Source organism: Podarcis gaigeae (genome assembly GCF_964106915.1).
Source record: "Podarcis gaigeae genome assembly, chromosome: 6".
NCBI classification, from domain to species: Eukaryota; Metazoa; Chordata; class Lepidosauria; order Squamata; family Lacertidae; genus Podarcis; species Podarcis gaigeae.
In genome coordinates, this window is record NC_139682.1 from 50,585,443 (window position 1) to 50,611,908 (window position 26,466).

At 44.7% G+C, this 26,466-nt stretch overlaps 2 protein-coding genes across 5 annotated transcripts in view; one reads left to right on the plus strand and one right to left on the minus strand.

The window, feature by feature from the left end:
- DMAP1 (DNA methyltransferase 1 associated protein 1) overlaps positions 1-19,910 on the plus strand; it is a 34,965-nt gene extending 15,055 nt beyond the window's left edge. For 2 of the 3 annotated variants that reach the window (XM_083742479.1, XM_083742478.1), the window contains exons 9-11: positions 11,151-11,223; positions 12,233-12,516; positions 16,813-19,910. In XM_083742479.1, the coding sequence (XP_083598605.1) occupies positions 11,151-11,223; positions 12,233-12,516; positions 16,813-16,872 (417 nt within the window). In that variant the 3' untranslated portion in view covers positions 16,873-19,910. Of the gene's footprint in view, positions 1-18; positions 4,998-11,150; positions 11,224-12,232; positions 12,517-16,812 lie in introns of those variants that run through there. The other variant, XR_014565206.1, reaches the window with a different exon arrangement.
- Positions 19,911-21,198: 1,288 nt separating this feature from the next.
- Positions 21,199-26,466, minus strand: part of ERI3 (ERI1 exoribonuclease family member 3) — a 196,160-nt gene continuing 190,892 nt past the window's right edge. For both annotated transcript variants that reach the window (XM_083742554.1, XM_083742555.1), the window contains exon 8: positions 21,199-22,623. In XM_083742554.1, coding sequence (XP_083598680.1) covers positions 22,541-22,623 — 83 coding nt within the window. In that variant the 3' untranslated portion in view covers positions 21,199-22,540. The remainder of the gene's footprint in view (positions 22,624-26,466) is intronic.

Genomic DNA, 26,466 nt, shown 5'->3' on the forward strand with positions numbered 1-26,466 from the left:
CACCGTTTAGACTTTCAGCACCGTTTCCCCTCTGCAGAGGCAGGGGATCTATTAGGATGGTCCACCCTCAGAGGCTGATGGATCCAATGGGTTTCCAGTCAGTGCTGGGGTATTTTCCAGCTGATATGACTGCTGCTCTTGTTAAAGCCTTGGCCGACCTGGAATATCTGAATGGCAAAATCACCTGCATCCGCTGGTGGGATCTTGAGTTCACGAGTACAACGTATGAATTTCAAAGGGTATCCTGAGCACTGTCTAGACCTGTTGTGTTGGATGAGTTTTAGTTTGGAAGGCTTGATGTGGACAAGGTGCTTGGATTGATCAAGGTGACCATTTGTGCTCTGGACTCTTGCTCCCCTTGGCTGATAAAAACTAACAGGGAGGGGACAGTTGGCTGGGCCAGGCAGGTGATTACTGCCTCCTTGCAAGATGAGGTGGTCCCTGCCTGCTTGAAGGAGGCAATGGTGAAATCATTCCTCAAGAAACCCTCCCTGGATTTGGAAAATCTAAGTAACTACCAGCCAATTGTCAAGCTCCCCTCCTTGGACAAGGTTCTTGAGCAAGTGGTTGCAGCTCAGATCCCTTCCTTGTTACTGAGCAAGCTAATCACTGATGGCGTTGTCAGGGTTGTGGCTTTGCTGTATGACATGTCTCAGAACTCCTAATACAGTAGGAAGAGTGAATTGGCTACAGTGCATTTATGAGAAATCTATTGCTGACAGTAGGTTAATTGGTGTAACTTTGGGATATGCCTTGGAAGGCTACTTGGAGCAGCAGCAGGGAGGTGAGTGGCTATCGCTTGGTTCAGCCTTAATAACAAACCATGGTTTGTTTGCTTTGAGCATGAGCCTTGGGTTTACATGGTCTTCCCACCTCTTTGCAAGTGAGGAGAGGAGATTGAAAGCAATTTCTTGTTTTGTCCAAACCTGAGGAAACTGTAGTTTCTCTACTTTCAAGAAAAAAAAAGGAAAGATGGGAGAGTGCATGAGACTTTCATTTGAAACAACTGTCTGAATCAGGCCAAAGCATTGAAGTAAAATGTTCTGGCAAGGTCACCAGGTTTTCCACAGTCTTCATCGTACTCTAGCATGGACGGGGACTTTGGCTTATTAGGCAGGCCTGGGTTTAGTTTTGCAGAGATCCTAGACTATTAATTATTTGAGTCCCTCCTTCTGAACTCAAACCTGTACCATCTTTATCAGCTTCATTTTATGCTCAACATAGTAAGCAAGATTTTATATTTTTGGTTATTTTCATGCAACTATAAAACTAAAGATTAAAAAACCCATCCACCAGCAAGGGTTTCTCATGTTCTATATTATTAGAAGTACTTCATTAACAGAGTTTGTCTTTTGCCCAGGACCATTTCCCCCCTTCAAAGATCTTGAGATGCCTAAATTTAAGACCATAGTCATATGCCAAGACTGGTCATTGGTAAATCTAGTTCCATTACTGGGATATGTTGGCATTAAATATCAGCATTGTTTTGGCTAGGGAATCACTGGGTGAAAAGGTATTGGGTGATGAGAATTGACCTTTGACCACTCATTTAACCTTGTCTGAGGTCCCAGTTCATGCATTAGGAGTGTAGCACGGCTGCCATTGCTTTGTAATTGGATCCTTTGCTTCACTAGCAAGATTCACAGGGCAGAACTGCATAGAATGGGGGGATAAAATGCTAAGTTAACATCAGTGCACTAGTGCCCAGGCGTTCCTGCAGCCATGCTATATCCATAATCTCTTAATTGGGCCTCTGTCTTCAAGGGTTAATAGTTTTCTCTATGCTGCTGGCACTCATGGAGTCTGGAGGCTTTACCAATATTTGTGTGGCATTTCCAAAGCTTCTGCAAGTGATTGTGATTCTAAGTGTTGGCCTGGATTGGAAAAAGCTGTCTTTATTGGGCTGTTATTTCTGCCAGTATGTGCTTTGGTGCCAGCACTCCCACCTCTGTTTTTGATTGACAAGGTTTGGAGATGGTGTGCAGTGTGACATACGCAAAGGTGAGCAGACATGGAAGCCCTGGGGAGCAATCGGGAGAGGATTTGTTAACTGCCTGGATTAAGTCCTCTTTCTAAACAGCTTGTTCAGATTTTCTTCTGCAGTTTGTTGCAATGGAGAAGCAAGGGGCAGTTTTGTATCTAAGATCAACGTGATGTTTTCTGCATAATAGTAAGGGAAACAATTTGCTTGAATATCATAAAAAAACCAGTTCTCCCCCAGTTCTGGCTTAATGAAGATCTTACAAATTAACAGATTTCTTTGGAAGTGCCCTGATAATGTCCTGTATTCTTTCCTATTCTTGATAATTTCCTTAATTTGATAATAGTCTTTTAAAGCTTGCAGAGTAACCAAGTGCTGCCAATCAGGAGTTTAGAGAAATTTGAAGGGGGGGGGGAAGCAGTTATCATTACAAGTTCTATACAGATCTTTTGCTTCTACAATTAATTATCAGAAATTAACAGCTGAATTTGGTTTTCAAAAGACCAAACCTGATCATCGTAGTCCTTAAAGAATTGAACAAAAGCAATCTTCCCTTCCTCAATCTAGACCTCTTGGGAAGAGTGGGGTGTAGTAGTCACTTTGAAAAAGGGGCAGTTTTGTATGATTCAAATATATTGTGTGCCAGTGAATTTGAAATGTGTGCACAAATTTCATATCTCCCCTCCCTTTTTTGGGGAGAAATTAATTTATTCCTGTAGACTTTCATGCTGCCAGCTTAGAATAGAATGAAGGCTTTAAATTTGTGTTCTCTCTGAATGTGGACTTCTTTTATATTTAACCTTAATATTCCCTCTGTGTTAATATACATTTTGTCAGGCAATTTTGGTGATACGTTTTCTTGCTACCCTATCCCTCTCGCTAAAGAGAACATTGGCAAAGAATAGGTGTGTGTTTGGGTTCTGCTTTGGGGCTCTTGCCCTGAGTCTATGGGATGAGGCAAGAGGTCTGGACTCTAGACTGCTAAGTCTTTGATAATGAGGCAAAAACAGTAGGATAAAAGAAAGTTCTTAGCAGCCTCAGAGCCAGGGAGCGCACTGGGAGATGCTGTGGCGCAATTGTTTAGTTCACAGCTGGACACCTTCCACTAAGAAAGGCTTCCAGCCGGCAGTTTTACTTGTTACCTGCTAACTAGGATCTTGTAGACAAATTGGTGGTCAGACCAATTAAAAAGAAATAGGGGGAGAGGGAGCTTTCATTCCCATTGATTCACACATCCACCCTCACTGGCTTTTAAATATTTACTAGCCAACTGAGCACTTTTTTAGCACTGATTAATGAGGTACAATCTACTGTGGTGCTTGCTTTCTCGGAGCACGGGGCTGGGGTGGGGGCTAGGATTGTACTACGCATTCAAGATAAACGAGTATTTTGGTCAAAGCTTGGCACGAGGGAGGGGGGCGGCTTAGGTATGTGTATATATTAAATGCATGTTCTCAATATTTGATTTGTTTCGCTGTGAAGCGGTTGTGTGCGCTGCCTGTTTACTCTTCACCAGAGGCCCTTGGCCATGCGCCTTCTCTCTGACATTAATGCAGAGCCAGACCTCATCAGCTGCTAACGGGGGAAACATCTGTCTTTCTTCGCTTGATCAATACTGTCCCTTCAGAGGCCGAGCCTTGAAAGCAGTTACATAAAATACCAGTAATATTTATTTGGATTTGATAAATTTAATTACTTGGAACAATTAATAATTTATCTCTTTAGTATTGACTGTGCTGCAAGGCATTTTGGTGAGATAAGCTGATGGTAATCAGCACCTTCTTATTAGCCGGAAATTGTATGTTGCCACGATGGGAAAAGACTTCCAATGGTTAGAAAGATGAAGTGTTCTTGTTGCTTTTGCTGACACATTCATGTAGTAACAGCGTGCAGAGCTAGACTCCACTACACAAATGTGTGAGATAATAGCTTAGGACATGGAGCACGTGGCAAGATGGGCGGAAAGTGTGATTTGAATGTCATCTCTGTTTTACTAACAGATATTGAGCACTGAAGCAATACAACTCAGAAGTATTCTTCTAACCCTTCATCAGTATGTCCAGTACTGCGGTGGTTCTCAGATCTTTTACTTATGGGAGACTGGTTGTAAAAAATGTGGGGCTTGTGTAATACTGTCATGCCAGTGGATAGGATTCCCTCTCCTCCCCATCTGCTCCAAAGGGTCTCCCAGCTCTCTGGAGGGAATTTGGGGAGATTGCGGAAGGAGGAAAGGAAGGGTAAGCAGAAGTTTTTGTCGTGCCAGTGTGATGCCACAAATGGCTGTCACCCTTGATTAATTGAAAGATGAGATTTCATAAGCTAAAGCGCCTGATCACAAGCTAAAGCGCCTGATCACAAATGCCCCAAATGGGCAATGAAGGTTTCGTATGAATGTGCAAGTGTGTGTGCACCCACTTACCCCCTGCATTTGGGGCCAAATTTAAAGTGCTGGCTTTAGCGATTGAATTCTTAAGTCCAGGTTATGTGAAAGACTGCCTGTACCTGCATCAGGCTGCCTGAGCTTTATGATAAGTTATGGACACTATATTTTCTGAACTGTAGATTAGAGGCTAATGGGTATCAAGAAAAGGGCCTTTTCAGTGGTGATCCCACAGTTACAGAATATGACCCCCACCCCCTGCCCATGAAGTGACTTTTACTTGCTTTCAGAAAAGGATCCTTAAGATGTTCTTATTTTAATCATCTTTTTAAATTCTTTTTTAAAAAAATAGTTGTCTTTTACTGCTAACTTTAAATGAATTACTTATATGATTGAATGCATATGTTCTATTACTGCTTTTATATGCTGCCTTGGAAGGACAATTGTCCTGCCAAGTGGAATGTAAATCTTTAAATAAACAAATACCTGATACCTGAATTACTAGTTTTGCTAATAATATTTGCATATATTGGTTTATTAATTCTGCCTATAGTGCACTTCTGAGATTTAGCTCTAGGCAGAAGGTTGGACATTGAAAGGCTTCTGGTCCTTTCAGAATATTGGGTTTGGGGCATGTACCCATGTGGTAAGGTTTTAAGTTTTGTTAGATCCCATTATTTGCCAGAATTACTTCTAGGCATGTGCCAGATTGCTTAACATGGCCTGGAAGTAATTTTTGTAGTGTAATCTTGGAAGAATTTGGTCCCCAATCAGAGTCAACCTTCCTGTGATTTGCGTATAGTAAAATGCAGCTGTGAGTGAAAGAATTTCCTTAAAAGTGAGCTGTCATTACAAAAATAACCTAGAATCCACATAAAGGAAAGAACAGCTGAAAAGCGTAAATACTTTGCATAGCTGTGAACAATCAAATACTAAAGGAAGAACTCTACTCAACCTGCAGCTGTGACTGAAAAATGCCAGGAGGATGTTGGGTCACATAAAGGAAGGGAAACCCATATGGAAAATATCCTAATGCTCCTGGACAATTTGATGGTTCCCTCTTATCTGGGTAATGTCTGCATCGCTGCTCACTTTATCCTTCAAAGGAAATTACTCAGTCGGAGCTTGAGAAGGTGATTTCACAACCTCCTTGGGCAGCCTGTTCCATCGCTGTAGTGATCTGACAGTTAGGAAAACCTTTCCTAATGGATGACTTAAATCTAAATGCTTTTAATTGAAATCTTTTGGTCTGTGTCTTATTCCTAAAAGACATGGTGAAGAAAAGTTCTCTCCATCTTGGGAGTTGAGGATGGAGGTGGAAACCCACCAGGAATGCCTTTCTGTGCAACCCTCACTGAAATGAGTTGAAGTTGCACAGCAGTACAGTATTTGTGTGTAATGCCCATTGATTCCAGAGCCACTGGCTCAGAACCCAAAGTGGATCATGCTCTGCATGTGAATCTTTCGATATGGTTACAGGAAATCTAGGACACCATAAAAATGGCTGATGGTATGCATTTAGTAGATTATTGTTTTACAATAAACCTTGAAGAGTGGCAGACAAAAATCTGCCCTTTGATCAGATTTAAATACAACAGAGGATGAGCTCACTTCTCTAGGGTGACCATAGCGTGGAATTTAAAGCCAGTTTGGACATTTCTGTGAGTGAAAAAGAAAGCAATTCAGGGCTTGAGCAATTAACAGGAAATAAAAAAAAAACTCTAGTTCCAGGGATGTTTCTAGTGCCTGATTGGAAGTTGTAGAAAAAAGAAGACAGATTTTTCTGATACTTGTTGCTGCAAGAGTCTGGCACTTTTGTTTGAATGCTTTGCAATTGGACCATGGACTTCAGTTGAGCCCAGATGTGGTGGCACTCTCCTTGCAGAATTTTATGAGACCTAAATGTATCTCAATCAGTGTTCTGAGCAGGCTTAAGGAAAATGGTAATGGTTTAAATAATACGCTCATAATAGCCCTTACACACATGCTTACACATATTCTTACAGTGTCTGGTAGGATCCTTGATCATTGTGGCATAGAATGTAAGCACAAGTTCTTCAGTAGCAAAACCCATGAAGAAATGTACTAGCTGTGCAGGACAAGTCGGAGCCTTCTTTGTGGTGGCACCCTATTTGTGGAGTTTTCACTTATTAACAGCAGATGTGGCAAACCTTCATAAAGACAAAGGGTTGCATTCCCATCTGTGAAAGCTTCTTGAGGGCCACATGCCAGTGGCAAATGAGGCTAGAGGCAAATGTGGGCCAAGCAACAAATGTAAATGTTGTATTTATACCATAAACTAGTTTCTACACACACTGACACACCCACCCTGCTATTCTCTGTCAAGACAAGCAAGAGGCATTCTCAGAGTTCAAGGACACATTCCAGCCAGGCAAAGGGTATGAAGCAGGGCCTGTGATGGGTGTTGCCTGGGGAGAGTCCTGAGGTTCAGCCAGAGAAGCCTAGAGCAGGGGTCTGCAACCTTTAAGACAAAAAGAGCCACTTGGACCGAAGAAAAAAAAAACTGGGAGCCACAAAACCATTGCAACATTTAAAACAGTGGGGAGTGTCGGGGCACACAATGCGCCTCCTCCCCTCGCTAGTATGCGCCCCGGAGCCGCGGCAAAGGTGTAAAAGAGCCACATGCGGCTCTGGAGCCATGGGTTGCTGACCCCTGGCCTAGAGGGTTTCATTTGGCCCCAGGCCTGAGGTTCCCCACCCACAGCTATGTTAGGCACCTACAGTGTGACCATGTGAACAGCAAGTGAGGTGTACCTGTTTACTCAAACTTTTTAGGTTTTAAACAACTGACTGATTTAGATCTCTTCTCCTTTTTAGTTGTCGTTGTTGGTGTAAGAACATATTTTTTGTTTTACTGCTTTTTAAAAATAAAAAAAGGGCTTGGAAGTGTGCCAGACGTGAATATTCTTGCCTGTATTGGTTCATTGTCTTACTCTGGCAACCAGGAGGTTGTTTACTAGTCTGCTCCCTGCCAGTCTCATTGGTGGTTCAGGGAGAAAGTCCCACCTACTTGCCCCTCTGCAAACTTGCTCTCTTCTTCCAGTCACATGGCCTTGATTCATATATTGGTGTGTTGCCCTTTTATTTATTTTTCTCTTTCTGCACAGTTCATGCATTTACTGGTTGTTTATAGCGAGGACAAAGGCTCAGAGTCCCTAAATCAAAAGTGATGCTGGCATAATTATAAGCACAAGCTGGCGTTGCAAAGAGGGCTGCAGGGAGAGGTTGTCAGAAGACGGGAGAATCCAAGATATATTAACCTCAAAAATTCCAGCTAATCACTTCTTCAATGTGAGCAATCCATTTTTTGAGATATGATTATTTGGGGACTTTAGTAATAATAAATAATTCTAATAGATTACAAAGAGGGAGGGCCTGACACTACATGCTTTTCAAGAATCCTTCCATTGCACTTGCTTAACAACGAACTTTCTCCGGTGTTGCAGTGGGGTGCTAAGGGAAGCACTTTATTGCCTAGTGGAAAATAGCAGGTTGTGATTGGCCACCTTTAATCTAATGTGGCTCCCGAAGGCTTTCAATCTGCCATAAATCCCAGCATGCAGTGTTGCCATTTTGAGCTGAGATGGGTTGCAAGGTACAGAATGGTCGTTTCAGATATGTAGCCTGCAGATTCCATCTATGGCCACCAGCATTTTTCGGAAGCATCTTTGTCAAACTGATTCAGCCCTGTGCCTCATCCCAGTGTTTTGTTTCCAGCACTATCCAGTCAAAGAGCAATGCTAAACAGCTGGATTATTGCATTAATCTGCCCCCATTAAAGATCCATGCAAGACTTGTCTGGGAAGGAAATGGAGAAGTGTGCGTAGGAACAAAACTGCACATGCTGCTAATATCAACTTCATACTCAGTTTTACATCAGCCTTCAGTACATGTACCAACATGTGACTATTGACATCCCCAGTTTTGCTCATAAATTGATACAAGCATCCTTTTGAAGCAGAAAGGGTTAATTGACAGAGTTGGGAATGAAGTTGTATCTCTTCTTATCCAGTGTAGTGGGATCTCTGCTGAAGGGCTGATGTGGAATGTGGACTCTTAATGCAGGGAAACGTCCTTCCTGCACATTATTAGGGCAATAACTTGGGACTCCTAGATTAGAGGAACTTTAGTGAGCTCTGTCACAGGCACTGTCGTGTCAGAAAGGCACTTCTATTACAGGCGTTGGGTTACCCAGATCTCTTTGAGGGCAAATAGTGCTGAATCTCACTTCTGAACCTAGATAGGTCTCTGAAGGAAAAGAGCATAGAACATCAACAGTTTCAGTCACAGTTTCAGGTCCTGCTTGAGGGAAACACGACACATAGCCAGGGGAATAGGTCCTTGTGGTAGCCAAAACCAGCACCGTTTATCAGAGTCCTGCATTTTGTAGCCTTAGAGTTCTGTTAAACTTGATTGCACAAAAAATCTTGCAATATTTGAGAATGCCTGCTCTTCTTAGCTGCCTGTGCTTTTGGCTGCCGAGGTGAGTGGAGCATTGGGCCTTCCTGCTGCCGTTGAGACAGCCAGGCTAACGGAGCCTACCTAACAGATTATCAGCGCCCTGTGAGTAATAGACTCCTCATTTAGTTTTAATACATTTTGCATAGAGAGCAATCAACCTTCATCAGTCTTAAAGATGAATTGGCTTAGCCAGCTAAATTTTAAAGATATTAGTTCGACAGCAGCCGCATAAATCATAACGTTTTCTTAATGATGGTAAAATTAAAATATACTCTTGCTTGAAGAAGCCAATGGAGCTTTCATGTTCACAGGCCAAATCCTCCCCCAAAATTAAAGGAAAGCTTAATTGATGTTCTCTAAAGCCGAGTAAACTCAAAACAGTCCCGCTTCTCCTGAGTTGGCCTCGTATTTCTTCTGCGGTCTATTGGTAGATCTAAATCCATCCAGACTGCTTCTGTCCCTTTCTATTCTTGAAGCTGCCAATATATCAGGCCAAAACATAGCAAGGCAATAATCCTGGCTGTTTAAAGACTCTGGGTCCAGCTGTCAGCCCTTCCTTGCTTGTCATTGATGGAGCTCTGATTGACACATGAAGGAGATCCTCCTTATTTCCTTCTGCTAGTATATAGAAGACAGCATATCTGGAGCTGCGATTAGCAGGGAGGAGTGAGCTAGAAACCTAACAAAGCTCTTTCAGATAGGAAAGGTGCTTATTCTGAATGGAAAGCATCACAGATCTCAGCCATACAAGTGTTGTTCTACTGGCTAGAAAGCCTATATAGTGAGGTGGTAGATTTTCTAAGGATACATGAAGAGCCTCAAAACAGGATGTGATGAAATAGTGTTGCCTTGTGAGGAGATGCTGTTCTCTTAAGCAGGGTACCATGTGTTAAGAATCTAATCTAGCATGTTTTATTGTTTACCCTTGTTGGCATCTTCAGAATTCCATTAGACATCTCATTCTGGCTACTTCCACATACTCTAAGGCAGGGTTTCTCAAACTTGGGTCTCCAGCTGTTGTTGGACTACAACTCCCATCATCCCTAGCTAGGAGGACCAGTGGTCAGGGGTGATGGGAATTGTAGTCCAAAAGTAGCTTGAGGCCCAAGTTTAGGAAACCCTGCTCTAAGGGAACCTCTGCCTGCCCTTTGCGGATTTGGGAATTTTTCACAATCCCCATTTCTGGCCTGAAGTTCTGAGAACCTACTGCAAAGGGATGGGCACTATGGGGGGTAGTAATGACTAAGAGAAGGCAGAAATTATTCTTGCCTCATGAGAATTCTGATAGTGCCTACCTGAAACCAGGCCTTTGATTGGCTTACCTTGGCAGCACTGACCTGATACTGGAAACTGAGCAGTGGTGCAGGGATCAACTTTCTGCTTGTGTAAGAAAAGGACAAAAGGCAGAAATGGAAAGAGGCAGGTATCCAAACTCGAAGCCCTTCCAGGTAGTCCTTGTTATACTTGGGTTTTTGGAAGCCCAAAGGTGTGTTTGAAGGCCATTAGCTTGGCTAGTTTTCCCTGCATGCTCAAGTCCCCTTTACCCACTTGAAATTGTGCTTGAGTTCTTTGTACTTTTCCTTAGCTGCTTGTACTGAGTTGCTCCTGCCTGTAGGGTTGTAGTGAGGGTGGTTTGGGGTTTTTTTTGAGCTAAGCGTGATCTCATGCCCAGCTTGGGTTCCCTGCCCCTGCCTAATACTTCCCTGCTCCCCATACCCCCCTCAGCTCCACTGTGAATGTGTGTTCACACTTCTGCCAATTGAGTTAGTGTGTGTGCTCTTTGTGCCTCTTTGCGTCTTTTGTTAGAAAACTGGCTCTGTAAATGAATCCCACGGCTCTGGGCTCGGCAGGTAAAGGGAGAAGGAAGTCTGTTAGTGCACGAGTCTAATCAGGCTGGCAAGAGCAAGTAAAGTAGGGCAGCATCGCACATTAGCTGCTGTGTAATTGAGCTCTTTGATGGGCAGGGCACTGCGGGAGAGGGTTCGAAGCGGAGCAGAACTTTTGTTGTTAATTCAGTTGCACATGGAAGCTGTAAAGCTGTGCATCTCCGCATCTTGGCACCGGGAGGAACTGAAAAGCCCTTGCGACCAGGCTTTTCAGTCCCTGCCCTTGGCTCTCGTCTGCAAACTTTCAGGCCTTCTTTCTGCCTCCCTCTCCCAGCACTTGATTTCCCTTTTCTCTCTTTCTTTCTTTGGCTCGCTTTTTTCCCCGTGCACTATAAAAAGCAAAGCTCCCTTGCCGTTTGAACTAGGCGGCTGTGAGTGAGGGCTAGCTCAGAGCTGTGTGGCTGTTACCTTTGTATTCCAGATGAAACTGCCGAGCTCCGTGGGACAGAAGAAGATTAAAGCCTTGGAGCAGATGCTGATGGAACTCGGAGTAGGTGAGTAAAGAGGGCAGGTAGAGAGAGAGAGAGACCCATGGAGCAAAGCCTTTGTAGTCAAGAGGGGCTATTTTTTCCCCCAAGTAATACAGCCAGTTCCTTGAATAACACTATGTGAATGGGTTTGAAAATAAGATCTTATGTGTTTTGTTAAAAAAAAAGAAGCAGCAGCAGAGGGGTAAAAGCCAGAAGATGATGCACAAGAATATCCCCCCTCAAAAAATTCCTCCCAGTCGAAAAGTATTTGAACAGAGTCTTTTGTCTCTTTCTCTCTTGTTTGGGTTCTTTAAGCCATCGAGAGTGACAGCCCAGTATTAAGGAGGCAAATCTCTTCGTGCAGGGAGAGGTACTGTGAAAGGGGTTAGTGGCCATTGTCTGTGAGACTCTGCCTGGCTTTTGTGCTTCCTTGTTGCTCCTCTTCTGGATGGGTCCCACGCGACCTGTGTGGGGATATGCCTGGCCTGCACTTTTTGGCTAAGGGGCAAAATACAACCCACCCCCCCAGCCTCTCCTGGGTAGGGGAGGCAGTGGACTCCCTGGATTCAGCGAGAACAGTAATGCTTGGCTTCAGTGGCTTGCTCAGGTTGTGTACTAACGGGGTTTCTCCTCCTTTGAAGAGGAGCTTCTTCTAGACCATCCCAACCTTGGGTCTCCAGCTGTTTTGGGACTACAACACCCATCATCCCTAGCTAGCAAGACCAGTGGTCAGGGACAATGGGAACTGTAGTCCAAAAACAGCTGGAGACCCAAGATTGCAAAATACTGATCTAGACTGTCCTCACATCCCTGGCTTGGCACAGCAGTGAAGGCTTGGCTGGCAGTGAGTCTGATGCAGGCAAAACTTCCCAGTTGTGCTACATCTGAGTTAATAAAGGACTCGACTCTTTAATGCTTTCTGCTTTAGCCAATTTGGACTGAACCAAGACCTACAGAGGAGCATTGGAGCAGTCTGCAGCTGGCAAGGGACAAGAGTTCCCTTGCTTAACTTTCTTCCTTTTGCCTCCTCCAGACCTGAGTCCGATGCCGACAGAGGAAATTGTCCAGATGTTCAACGAGTTGCGCAGTGATCTGGTGCTGCTATATGAGCTCAAGCAAGCATTCGCAAACTGTGAATATGAGCTGCAGATGTTGCGGCACCGCTATGAGGCGTTGGCCAAAGCGGGTAGCACAGGGCCCAGCACAGATGGTGGCTCACATGCTGATGGACAGTCAGGCTTGTGCACTGAAGAGAGCAAGGGTGACGCAAAGGAGCAGATCATTGATGTGGTGGGGGCTCCCCTCACACCCAATTCGGTGAGTAGATATTGATGTTGGCATGCCCTTGCACCCCTTTTGGCCTGCTTGAAAAAATAACACTGCAAACCAAAACCTTTTAGGGTCACTGGGGAATCATAGAATTGTAGAGACCCAAGGGCCATCTAGTCCAACCCCCTACAATGAAGGACTCTGATGGCCATCCAATCTCTGCTTTAAAACCTCAGACAGTCCACCACATCTTGTGGCGGTCTGTTCCACGGCTGAACAGCTCTTACTGTCAGGAAGTTCTTCCTGATGCTTAGTCAGAATATCCTTTTCTGCAACTTGAAGCCATTGGTTCAAGTGCTACCCTTCAGAGCAGGAGAAAACAAGCTTGCTCCATCTCCTCTCAGTAAGGGAGATCCTCTGTCTTTCCGCTCCATGGTTCTATGCCCAAGAAAGTTTTTTCCATTGGAGTAAATAGGATTACTCCAATGACTTGTGCTTAACATGGATATGATCAGGTCATTAGTCAGCTGGCCACCAAACCCTTCTTGCTTCCTTGCATAATGGCTGTCCCAGTATGTTGGCACAGCAGTGTGTCTGGATGTTTTTTTTAAAAAAATGACTTCTTTTTTTGATATTCAAGTAACTTTCTCTGTAAGCTCTAGAGGTGACATGGGGTTTTGAGTAACCGCTCATTCTTAGAGGCTTCTCCTACTGAATGGGCTTCACCATACTATTGAGCCCCACATCTCTGTGTCATAAATTCTCACCTGCTTTGGGGGGCGGGGTCAGCAAGCCTCAGTAGCAGGCCAGTTCAGAATCCTTTTCTTCCTCTAGAGAGTTTTCACTGACTTGTGTCTGTTTGCAAAACATTGCACTTATGTTTCCCTAGTGCTGTTCTTTTCCAACTCCATGCTTGGAATAGGAACAAAAAGAATGAAGGCAGCACCAGGAGGGTTAATGTGACCTGGGCTCTGACATATTTGAAAGAAATATAATCAAGTTAATTCACTGCAAGGCAAATTTGGTACCTAAAGGGCCCCCCTGTTAAATACAGCTCTGACCTTTACCGGCTGGTTACACAAAGACGACACAATTAGATTAGTCCAAGACAAAAGGTCAAGCGCATTCACACTGTGACCACTTTATGCTGTCTTTGGAGGGGAAAGAAATTCCACCCAGCAGGAGGGGGGCATCTCAGGGAGGTTCACTGTTGCTGCCAAGATGGAGGGGAGGGGCATAAGTATGTGGGGGAGTGGTGTCATTGGGGTGTGTGTGGAATGACACTGCTGCCAATCAGAGAAGCTGCCCCACTTTCGATGGAGTGTGTGTGTGTCTCTCTCCCTGCCTTTCAGGGAGCTGATCCTGCTGCTGTGGGAGTTATTTGGGCACAGAACCATTCTGCTCCATGACTAAAGCATCCAGAGTATTTTTCCTACTGCCTGTCTCTATGTATATGACACCACCTGAGTGAACAAGTGGACATTGGCTTAAACAGGTGGTCAGTGAGCAATAATTTTCTGCAACACTCAGACGTGGGAGCCATTGTTGTGCCTAGGTTATTGGGGATGAACATGGGAAGCCTGGGTTCAAATCACTATTTGGCTATGAAGCTCACCGGTGACCTGGGCAAGGTAGCATCTCTCAGGCTGGTCTACCACATAGAATTGTTGCTAGGTTAAATTGTCATTCTGAGCTCCTGTGTGGAAAAGTGTGACAAATAAAACACTCTCTAAATGCTTGCAGCTCCAGTAGCATGGCCTTTCCCTAATCCATGATATGCATAAAAGACAAGACCACAGAAAAAGCCCGGCACTGACATGCAGAATGAAATCTATTAGGACTTTACTCTAGCAGCCAGGGTGATTCTGTAGACTAGAGAACACATAAAATATCATGCCTGTCTCCAACAGCTCTTGTTAAGTTGCCTGGCATGGAGCTACTATGTATGTGGAGAAACACATCTTGGCTTCACGTTTCACCATGTTCTCTGCATATTAAAAAGTGCCTTGTTTGGTGTTTTCCAAAAGTTCTAGCTTTCAGTTTTCTGCTCCCTCTCCTGACAGCACCTCCTTCCCACTAATGAATTTGGAATCCTCCCCACTGTATCCTGCATTAGCAACAAACCCACCCACCACATGCTCTCTCATCCCAAATAATATATACAGGCATTTGAACCACCTGTGAATGGCAACCAAATTGCTGGTCATTGGTGTGGACCTGAAAGACTACACAGGAACCTTAGAGGAGCAATTGTTCCTTCCCCAAAGCTTCTTCAATATTTCACTTGGGGTGCTAGCTCTGTTACAATGGAAAGTGGACTCTTTTTTGTAATTCTGTAGGAGAGATGGTCTAGTATTCAAGCATCTGCACGTGACACCACTAGGCTTTTAGTGCTACATTTCCCTCTCACCGCAGGCTGGAAAAAAATAGAAGAGAATATCCACCTTCATAGGCTCAGCTTTTGGCCACCGGACTGCCAGCCCAGTGCACCCCAGCCTTGGTTAGTCTGCTGTGGGCATGTCATGATGCCCACTGCTGGCAGCCCACAGTGAAGGGAGCCTTCTCCCCACCCCCACCCCAGAGCATTGCTCTGCTGACCCAGGAGGGACGCTACTCTGGGCCTTTGCAGGGTGAAAGGTGAGTATAACTTGGGAACAAATTAGTTCCAAGCAGAAGTGCAGCCAGTTACTCCAGATTAGAGCCTTTGATTTGTGCGACTCAGACTCCACTCGCCCATCCATAATGAGTTGACTCTCCTCAGAATTCCTCACATCAGCGCACTTTGTTCCTGGGCTCACAAGTCAGCCCATTAATGGGGAAAGGAAAGGACCTTGCCTCTAAGAAGTCTCAGGTTCAGAGTCAGAATCATTTGACTTTTAAGCTGCCTTTATCTGAACTCCTGCCGGCTCCTTGTTTTCTGAGCCTGCTTGAAAGTGAGAAGTTACATTGTTAACATCAAACATCCTTCCTTCCAGATGGAGTTAGAAAGCTCGCTTGCGCGTCTATATAAATGTGTATCTGTATCATGATACGTGTGTGTTTTATAATATATATTTTCTCATTTTAAAATCATTCCTTTCCATTAACAGGGAGCCAGGTTCCCAGGCTCTTGTAAATTACAATGTAGAACATTTTTCCTAACCAGACACTTTCCGTTTTTGCCCACGGCGACGGGCAGAGCCAAGCTAGGGAAGGTGATTAATATGAATTTGTGACATATTTGAAAGATGGCTCTTTTGCCATATAAAGATTATCAAACACATGCGCTCATCCCCATTAATTCGGCAGCCTCCCTGGGAAGCTCTCGGGCCCCCACTCCTTTGTTTCCAGGTTGGGCTGGCTGCTTTAAATGTACCTTTGCTCCTAATTTCCCAAAATTCTGGGTATTGTTTTTCACAGGGTGCCAGTTAACGAGGTGGTGCGCTTTCCCCACTAATGAAAGCCACTGAAGGCAGTTAGGCATGAATTTCTGCCATGGAGATAGTTGCATCCCCAAGAAGTGTGGGGGCTTCATTATTAATACAGGCTCTCAAACATTTATGCCTGAAACATTTAAAACAAGGAAAGGTGGTGGATGGCAGCCTGTGGTTCCCAAGAGGGCTCATTTTAATTTCTTTCCTCCATTCACCGTGGACCTGGAAAAAGAAATGGTGGTGGGTTTTTTTGTTTGTTTGTTTGTTTAAATGCTTTTCACTTCCTGCATTGGCTTTAAACTGCCAATGTTGCTTGATAATTTCGGTGGATCATTTCTCTTTTCTCTGCATTGCACTCTCTCTCCCAGTTGATCTGTTGAGGAAACTTCAGGCACATTTAGTACAATTTGCAGACATCCCAACTCTTTGCTAAGTTTTCACTGTGTGCCCTTGGGAGGGGCCTGTGACTGATTTAGGGGTCATGCATCAGCCAGTGGAATCTGCTAATCCCGTTAAATGCTAATTCACAAGCTTCAGGCAGGCTTGTGGTTACCTCTACTCCTTCCCTTTATGTGTCAAACCTAGAAATACTGGCTCCGGAACGGTCTGCACCATACTAGGGGGTTTGTATTGGAACTTTCATCCTCTTTCCATCCCTTCCTTAGTTTTGTCACTAGAGTCATTTATAAGACCATTTTATGGTGAAAAAACAAGCTTAATGTTGTGCCCCAAAGTTCCTCCAGAGATTTTAAGTACCAGGCCTGGTCCAGAGTCTTCTCAGGTGTTGTGTGGTGGTTTTCTTCCTGAATTCCTTGTCTGGACACACCCGATACCTTGGGTTCTAGAAAAGGGTTTGTGTTGCAACTAGTACTGAGCTGGATGGTCTGACCTCTTGTTAACACCTGTCTTTCATTTCTGCTTCTTGGAACAGAGAAAGCGCAGGGAATCTGCTTCCAGTTCATCGTCTGTCAAAAAAGTGAAAAAGCCATGAATAGCCTGAAGTTCCAGATCCTGGATGTCGGAGGATCAGGACACTGACTGCAGGGGCAAGATGGCTGCATTTGCCAGTATGTGTACATTATGCTATGGGATTCCTGCAGTGACATTGCCCTCTCTTGTTCCAGAAAAGGGTGTTGCTGCCCCAGGTAAATGGGTTGGACTTCCTTGCATTAACAGCCTCATACTGGTTGTTGCTGTGGTGATTGTGTTGGCTTTCCTATGTTTGATTTTTGTAAACTTCCTTGTAAATACAGAATCCATTACCTCTTGTTCCGTAATCTGAATCTAATCCAGCACTTGTGGGTGGGCAGAAGCACCAGTATGGTGGTAGGAGTTGCTTTTGTCTAGATAGATCTTGAGCTGGAGTAGGCAGGTGCTGGATCATCAGCTAGATCTTATGGATTAGAATAGTTTTTATGACGCATGTGAGGCAGGAGGGGACAAACGCACGCCTAAGACTCCCTAGTATAATGCTACACATGATTAACTATCTCACAACTGCAAGGAAGACTAAGGTTGTGGTAGCAGAGATTGCAATGCAGAGCTACATGTATAAATTATTTTATTGAAAACTTATCTTTGCAATAAGAGACATACCTCAGGCTGCTTTGAACACTGAAGGTCTTCCACCTTTTGCAGTGCCACCATTGAAGCATGGTCTTTTTTATGGTCCTAGTTGGGCACTAATTCTCACACCACCATCCCATTCCCACTGGAAGACATGCTTGCTTGTTTCTGTCTTATTTGTACAGAATGTTCTTCTGGATGCCCACAAAGTTCCTATTTCCCTCAGTGTTTCATCTAATTATAGAAGAGTTGCTTGACTCATGTGCCCTGCATATGAATTAAACAATAGAGTTGAGGAAAAGAACCCCATACTGTATCTTAGGTGATGCATTCATTCGTTGCAGGAGGTATTTCCTGCTCTGATGAGAGGGGGTCATGCCTCTGCCAAGATGTTGCCTGCTCTCCATGTATTTTTCTAAGTCCTTATAGTAAAAATAATTTAGATCTTCTGTTTGATTTAAGCAGTGGCACCTTTTTAGTTAAACAAATTTTCAATATCAATTTAGCGAGCCAATTTAATGCTGCAACCCTAGTTTTCTCATCTCTCTGGTAGGTGAGGTACCCTCCCATATCTGTTAAGAGTAGCCAGAATTATTCTCTGTTATATTGTGGACATACATACCCATACTGAGTGTCGCGGTGAGTTCTTTGTGCTAACATAAAAAAGTAGTTCTACAGACTCTTTTAACAGGACAATCCTGTGTGTGTTTACTTGGAAGGAAGTTCCATTTTGTTCAGTGTGTTCACGGTTGCCTTTTCCTGTTGTAGCCTGCTGCACGCAGACCAATATCTCTTATATCCTCCAGAGGCGACTTGGTGTGTGATAATTGTGTTGATTAGTGACCAATGGAGCAACCAGCTGTAAGCATGCTGGTTTTCCAAGAACCAAGAAGTATCCATTTCTCATTGCTAGACTCAGCTTCAGCTGTGAAGGTTTGGTTTGGTAGTGTAGGGTTGAATATTCCAAGTCAGTATAATTAAGCCTGTGTATACAATTGCAGGAAAGGCTATGTTTTGCTATTAAATATAGAATTCAGCACCAAGAAGAAGTTTCTAGCCCATAAGCTTTTACAAAGGTCACCTTGAAAGTGTGTGAGTATCTCTGGTGAGATCTCTGAAGCCATAGGAGGGCTGAGTAGGACTTCTAGTGATCAGACCGTGGTGTTTTGCATAGCTCTTTACCCTTCCCTAGAGTAGCAAAATAAATTATGCAAACTGAGCAAATATGTGCACATTTGCATAATGCATACAGGCCATGGAATTCTAGTTTTAATTTTAATTTTGATGGGGTTTTTAGTGCAGAACACAAAGCCCTAGGTATAACCCTTGCCCTCAGCAGGAAGAAATTGACTGGCTATGTCTAAGACTTCAGTCGCATGTTCTCCAGTGTGTGGCAGGCAGTGAAGCCAGTGATACCCTCAAGAAGAGCTAACTGTAAGTAACTTTGGTTTCTCCAGTGTAAAAATATTGAGTGCTAGCCTATGAGTTAGCCCTCCATTCTGGTCTGGAGTTTCTCCAGCTTAGTGACTCTTTTAATGACTGAATTGTGCTCTTCTCCCCCCACCCCCGCCCAGCCCTTTCAGATATTCATCTTCCATCAGAAACATGTTGGAAGAAGAGCTATGATACTTTTGGCCTGCTGCTGTCAGACCTAACTCATGCTCTACCTTCCCCTTCCCATTTCAAGTGCAACTGGGAATCGATAGTGCATGACAACGCCCTTTGATTTACATTCTTGCTGGCAGAAAGAAAGGTCAAAGGCCAAGTTCTTCGTTTTCATAGAAAACTAATTAGACGACTCCATCGACACTGAATCAATAAAACTGATCAGGTGATTACACAGAGGGAGCCATTAAAATCCCTATGACCTTTGATCTCAAGTCCCTAACCTGAGGTGGGAAAGGCTCAGTTATATTCTCTAGTGCTTGGAGGACAAACCTTTCAAAGTGAGATGGACTGGCCTACAAGGCTTCAGTGGGTGGTGGTGGACACAGGCTTTGCTGACTCTGCTGGCTGTATCTGGTATGTTCTCATTTCAACCCCTACTGCATGAATGGTTGTGTGGATGGAAAGGCATGGCAGACAGAAAAAGGGTTGATAAGGCAATTACTTCTGCAGGGGTGCCATAAAGAGAGAGGTGGCCCTAACTGGAACAGACCCCCAAACTTTTCACTGCTACAATGGGAGGGGAAAGAGCAGAGACCAACACTGAAAGGGGATAGTGATTTATTTGGGGCTTTGTCTTAAGCTACGGAGTCAATTAGTATGTTCTCCAAGCAGCTTGCTTTGTTTTCAATCTCCCATTTGTCATTGTTGTCTAAATCATAAAAGACTGTTCACATTGGTGCATAAGCCATCTTAGGTCATGTAGCACTAAACAAACATTTGGTAATTATTCATTGGCCTTCTGTGTTCAAGTTTATTTGACTTATATAAAATGAGTCATGATTTTTTTAACATGTAGCTCCAGGCTTTGCTCTGTTTTACATGGTATATTGTCGTAGCTAATGGAGAGAAAAGGATGGGAAACTATATAAACTTCAACAGGGGCCAGTATCTAGAGCTGAGTATTGCCCTCTGTGAGCACCACTTCTACCTGCAGATTGGGGAGGCTGCATGAGCCAAAGTGTTCTCCTGTGGCCCAAGCAGCCTATGAACTTTGTGTGCTAAGCATCCTTGAGGATGCAATGAGCTGAGGTGATAAGATGTAAATATTTGGCTTCTTCAGGGTCCTCCTTTCATTGAGGGGCCCTTCAGTAATGTTAAACAGATGGTATGAAAACATTTTAATGGTGCCCACAGATTGGCAGTGGGTGCAAATACCACTTTCAGCAAAACTCAGCTCTACCTGGGAGCTCCAAATCTAAAAGGTGTCAAATACAAGTTCCACTTGCTAAGGAAGAAGCAGGATCAAACTTTAAGGTTCCTGCTTCTTCCTTTGCAGCTGTATTTTTGCCTGACATCACATTACAGTGGTGCCCCGCAAGACGAATGCCTCACAAGACGAAAAACCCGCTAGACGAAAGGGTTTTCCGTTTTGGAGGCGCTTCGCAAAACGAATTTCCCTATGGGGTTGCTTCACAAGACGAAAAAATCTTGTGTCCCCCGGCGGTTTTTTTTTTGCTTTCTTTGCCCTTTTCCTAAGCCGCTAATCAGCTGTTCCGCTGATAAGCCGCTTAACAGCTGATCGCTGGAAGCCGCTTGACAGCTCTAGCACTAATCCGCTAAGCTGTCAATGGGCTTGCTTCGCAAGACGAAAAAACTGCTAGACGAAGAGAATCGCGGAACGAATTCTTTTCGTCTAGCGAGGCACCACTGTATGTCAGGTGTGAGGCAGGTGAGTGTGACTTGGACAAAATGGCCCCTGAGGCCTGATTAGGGCTGTGGGCTGGAGGTTTCCCACCCGGTGTAGAGCACAGGGCAGGAGGCTAACTATTGTGAAGGAAAGTATGACCTATTCTCAAGATACTTTCCTGGGGAAGAACTAATAAGGAAGCAGCTTTTGTTTTGGCTACAGATGGGGAATATGTGGGTGATTTTCTCTCATGAAGGTACATGATACTTGTGTCACAAAACAATCCCAGAACGCAAATCCATTTAAGGATGGGAGAAACATCTGTGCAGTTACTGCCAGATTACATGGGCAGTTGAAGAGGTATTGGGAAAAGGAGTTTACTTAGCAGCATATTTCAGATAAAGCCTCCCCCCGGCCCCACTCCCTTACAGCATACAAGGAGCCAAAGGAGCCAGGTTCCTTTCCCCCAAACTTTATTCATGTGGCACATTTACAGCAAGGATGGGAATAACGAGCCAATGAGGAGGTCAGGTTGGGTTCAGCTGGAACATCCACACACCATGCATTATTTACCGGTAAGGCCCAGTGCCTGTATCAGCTCACAGCCTGACTCTTGGTGTGGCTCCCAGGTAGGTGGCAGCTGGAGCCTATCCATCTGGGGATCCATTCAGCAAAAGCTAGGGCAGAAGGTTTCAGGAAAATACTGAGCTGGGAGAGGGCGATTCATTCTTTATTTCCGTCTTCCCATACTGGACCAAGGTGATGGGAATAGGATAGGAAGAATAGGCCACACCTCTCAAAGCAACAAGTCAGTTGCAGCCGTTGTAGGAGGAGAAGGAAGTCAGGTGAGCAAAGGGGCAGTAACAGAGATGTCAGTCAATTTGCAGATCCCTGCTGGGTAATGGGAACACAGCCCCCTGCTGGGCTAGCAGTAATGGGCACGTCCACTGCCTGCAATGGACTGCATGCTCCATAGGGGGGCCATGCGCAAGTGCAGGGTGGATGCACAGTAGGGTTCCCCATGTTCGGAGGAGGCATGAGCAAGGGATCACAGGGTTCAAGAAATGCAGGACATGGCGATGAGCATCAGCCAGGATGCTCCTGCCTACGATAACCCCTGCTGAATGGAGCCCCAGGGAGATAGGTGGCTCTTGGTGGGCAGGGAATACAGGCACTTTACCTTGAACAGAAAGAGCCGAGCTTCCTCAGATCACATACAGAAGGAATCAGAGGGTTAGTGTTTATTCAAAACAGAAGGGAAGGAGGGAAGAAGCCTGCCGAAGGGGGAGGGGGGGCTGTCTGGATGCTGCTCAGTCAATATTTAGCTGACACGCAGGAGACACAGTAACAGATTCACACAGGAAAAGGGGAGGGGGGCTTGACCGCGGTTGTTGCGATATTGGACTCAAAGTAATAAGGGCGAGTGCCCCAAACATGGCGCCACGGTCTTGCTACAGGCGCAAATATGAGCAGAGAGAGAGAGAAAGATGCCAATGGAAATCGGAAGCCAACAAAAGGGAAAACAATCTACGTCTCTAACCATGTGGAGCAAGCGCCCTAGGGGGCTGCAGGCTGGGCCAGGCTGGGCAGGCAGCCGGCCCCAGAGAGGGAGTCACGTCAGGCCTACACAGAGATTCCAGTTCCATATATACAGCCTCTACTGGCAGAACAGCAAAACTGACGGAGTCGTGGGGTTGCTCGTTCCTCTGTCCTCTTTCTGTCGTTCGAATGCTCCAGCCCATCACGCCCAGGTAGCAGGAGCCGGCCGCATGCAGCCCTGTCTGGCCGGCCCCAGAGATCAAAAGGGCTTGGAGGTCTGCTTGAAGATGAACCCTCTGTGAGCCAGTGTCTTCATGATGTTGGCAATGTTCTTGCAGTCATCTGCCGGTCAGAGGAAGAAAGGGCGTGAGAACAGTCATGTTATTCTTCTTCTTATTTATTTCATTTCTATACCATTTCATATTTTAAAGAAAAATCTCAAAGCGGTTTACAGAATATTAAAACATAAATAAAACCATGTTGAATTGGACAGGTACAAAAATGCTTGGAAAAAAGGATCACACACATACCCCATACTTATAGGCAGTGCTTTGCTTCTAGAAAAAAAGCTGCCAGTATTGGGTATCCTTGAGTACCCCCAGGAAAAAACCCACTGCTCATAGGCATACAACAATCCACACATAAATGCTGACCTTTCGCAGACATATGTGCCCATAAGCATGCATGCATGCAAACACCTCTATGATTCATGCACACCCTAAATGTGCTGTGGTAGTACTGGCAGCATGGAATGTGCTTCTTGTCTCTGGGCTCGTCCACACTTCTGCTTGTCCCACCACTTTCCCCTGGGAAAACCCGCTCTTTACCACTGAATCGGAGCAAATGCCAGTCAGGATTTTGGCATGTTGATGTTTGCTCTGATTCAGAGGTAAAGAGTGGGTTTTCCTGGGGAAAGAGGCAAGGCAAATGGAAAGCTGCTCAGAGCTGTGCCTAAAAAGCATGGGACAAGCAGAAAGCCTCTTGGAAAGCTGAAGTGTGGACGAGCCCTTTGTTTCAGCCCTACTTAAGCTTCCTGACTGTGGCAAGTAGATCTTCACGGTGCATTCTGCCATTTCCAATAAAGTGGGGTATGGTTTAATTCAGTTTTACAGCCCTCCTCCAACTAGCCTAGACTGCATCCTTTTACTGCTTGGCTGTGCCCCCACCCACATGCATAAGCTCTGGGAGTTTCCAGTAGGTCCCAGCTTTTGAAAAATGGAAGACCACTGCTTTAGAGCAAGGCTGCAATATACCAGCTACTCATTTTTGTATCAATTCAAGTGGAACAACTACTTCCTCTTCGAAACAGGAATAATATGGCATGTGGTAATCCTGATATGATATAATTGAGGCTAGGTCTAGCCTCAATTTAGTATTTTAGGAGATTTTTCATTTCATATCTCATAAAAATACATACAGATAATATGAGAACACAAAGCATACATTGCTGGTTTGTATTATTTAATTTGTTTTATAACATTAGAAATATAGTTAAATAGAAGTTTGGAATTTCTCACTTCAAAGAGAAATGAACAAGGAGCAGTTTTGTATGACTGTACAGCTTTGGGAGTTATATTGACCACTTGAAAATTGAAAAATTTTAGTTTTGTGAGCAGGGACACATCCTATTGGGGGAAAACACATTCTGTAACACCGGGTGGCCCTGCTGATTTCTAGCGTTGGAGCATGCATATCTTAGTTGCTAGTCCTAAATGCCAGATTGACCACAAAAGAAAGAGAACAAACCATACAATGGTTGCGCTCCACTATAATAACACTAAACCTGTGGAGGGATCTAATAACACTCTTTAGACAAGGGCCTGGTGGGCAAAATGTCCACATTTCAAATTCTGAGGAAGTGCTATGGGTGCCAGCCACAAAATGGCTGCCATGGGAGCATGGCCTAACACAAAACTAGAGCATAGTTATTGCTGCTTTCCCCCACCCCCAAGACAACCTCAAGTTTTCCATGGGAAGTGAGCTATGTCCTGCTGGTTCTGATATTGACCCCCTCTCTGTGATACTGTTGCTGTCTAATAACAATAGGGAGCATTCCCCAGTACCAGGAAAAATATACAGGGTGGCCACAACACACTCTTGCACACGCATCACATGCACACATTCACCATACACATACAGACATGCACACATCCCCCATTCACTACATCCACATTGCAAGCCCATCTTTCCCCATCTCTCAGCCCAAATGCATCTTTCCTTCTCTCCCTCACCACATTCATATATACTCCCATCTCCCCCCCACATACACCTCTCCCCAACTGCACCTTTCTCAGTCACACACAGAGCATGCTTGAGCAATCCACCCACCCACCCATTCAGAAAAGGCTATCCACAAGCAAAGAGAGTGCCTACCATTTCAATCCCCGCCCAACCTAAATAAAACAAATATTCACGGGGGTCACCAGCCCCACCACCTGCAGGCATCGGGCATTGGGGAGGGAGAAGGAAGGCTTTGTGGGTGCTGTGGGGCCCACAGGGGCCGGGTTGGCAGTCCCAGCATTAGAGCGACTCCATCAATATAGTAAAGACGAAGAAAAGGGCTCAGCTCCATGGACTCAGCTGTGTTACTGTTCTACCAAGATATCTTGAATTAGGTGTGCAAAAGATTTTGATGATGATTTAAGCAAATTTCCCTGCAAAATGCCCTTTATTTATACAAAATGAAAAATTGCAAATCAACATAATTTGTTTTTGGTTTTTTGACAAAACAAAGGGGGCAGGGGTTTGGAGACATGAAAGGAAGCTGTGAAGGGGAAATTCCCCCTCACATTCTCTAAATGTTTGAAATAAAAGATAAAACTCCTGGCAACACCACTCATCTATTTTTTCATCCTGAAGCATTATCAGAAACTGCTCGCATTTCTTTCTTTTCAAAAACAAACAATGAGGGATAGAAACATGCTTTTAAAGTTGCATTTCAGATTTTCTAGATTCTAGGTTCTGTACTGCACTACACACTAAATAAAAAGCCTTGATTAGGGCAACAGCTATAAACGTAGGTTTCCTGCACACTTTTGGTGTGGACTTTCATCACAGGTCCCCACTAGTTCCAGTCCAGCTCTTGCACCTTTCCTCATCTTTTATATTGGAAGGATGACAGAAGGATGGACCGGTAAGTGGAGCAAGCTCCATTCTCTTCTGAACTAACAGGGAAGCAGGGTTGGGCTGGCTGGCATTATTTACCTGGGACTAAACGCAAGCAGAGTTTGCTAAAATAGAAGCAAGCCTTAAATTGATTCCTGGTGTCTATATTTCATGTTGAAAATTGGCTTGTAAATCCATGTTTTGATCTATGGTGGCCGTCTCCTTAAGAAAAAGCAAGAGTAAATGTGTAATTTCTCCCTTGACAGCACACGGTGGCGAGGCGATCCTTCTTCCCGCTCCCCTCCGACTCGGGACAGCTCCGCTGCCTCCCATCAGCACTCTTTCTTCCTCGCCCCACGCCTTGATGTCTCCATTTCATTAGTGTGCGCCCATTCATCACGCTGTTACCGTAAGGGTGACTTTGCCCACTTGCATGTGGCAGGCAGGGCCTGGATGACATGGGGTGGCGCTGCCACTCTGACGGGGGGAGGGAAGCAGAACACCCACCCACACCCCTGCTAGTAAATGGATGTTGTGGCAGAAGGACAGCTGCATCATTACTGATGTGTAAATGATAAAGCAGCGCCTCCACATCCGTCTCTTAACTGTAAATCCAGGGAGTGCTTTATAATCAAGCGGCAGCGATAATAATGTGAAATTAGGTCTCTCTATCAAAGGGGGGAGGCCTTTTAATCACGGCTTAAAGGGTGCAAGCGCTGTTTATCATAATTGAACTGTATCCGGGCTAATTGTGGCCATATTTCACTGTCTAGGAGACAGGCACACCGACTGAGGAATGAACGCCAGGGGCCGAATGGAGCAGGAAGCTGCCACCCAACCTGTCTTGGCCCCAAAGTGCAGGAGCTTGAGTATTTGGGGAGGGTGTCAACAGATACACGAAACAGCCCCCCATCTACCTTCCCCCTGCTTAACCTATTGAATGCTGGTAGCACAACTGGGGGGAAACAGATGGCATTCTACCGTTCAACTGCGTTGGGAGTTTACACAGCTAGGCTAACAAAACCAATAATTTTTTTATCAAAAGCAACTAGAAGATGAAAATTCTGTGTTAAAAAAAAT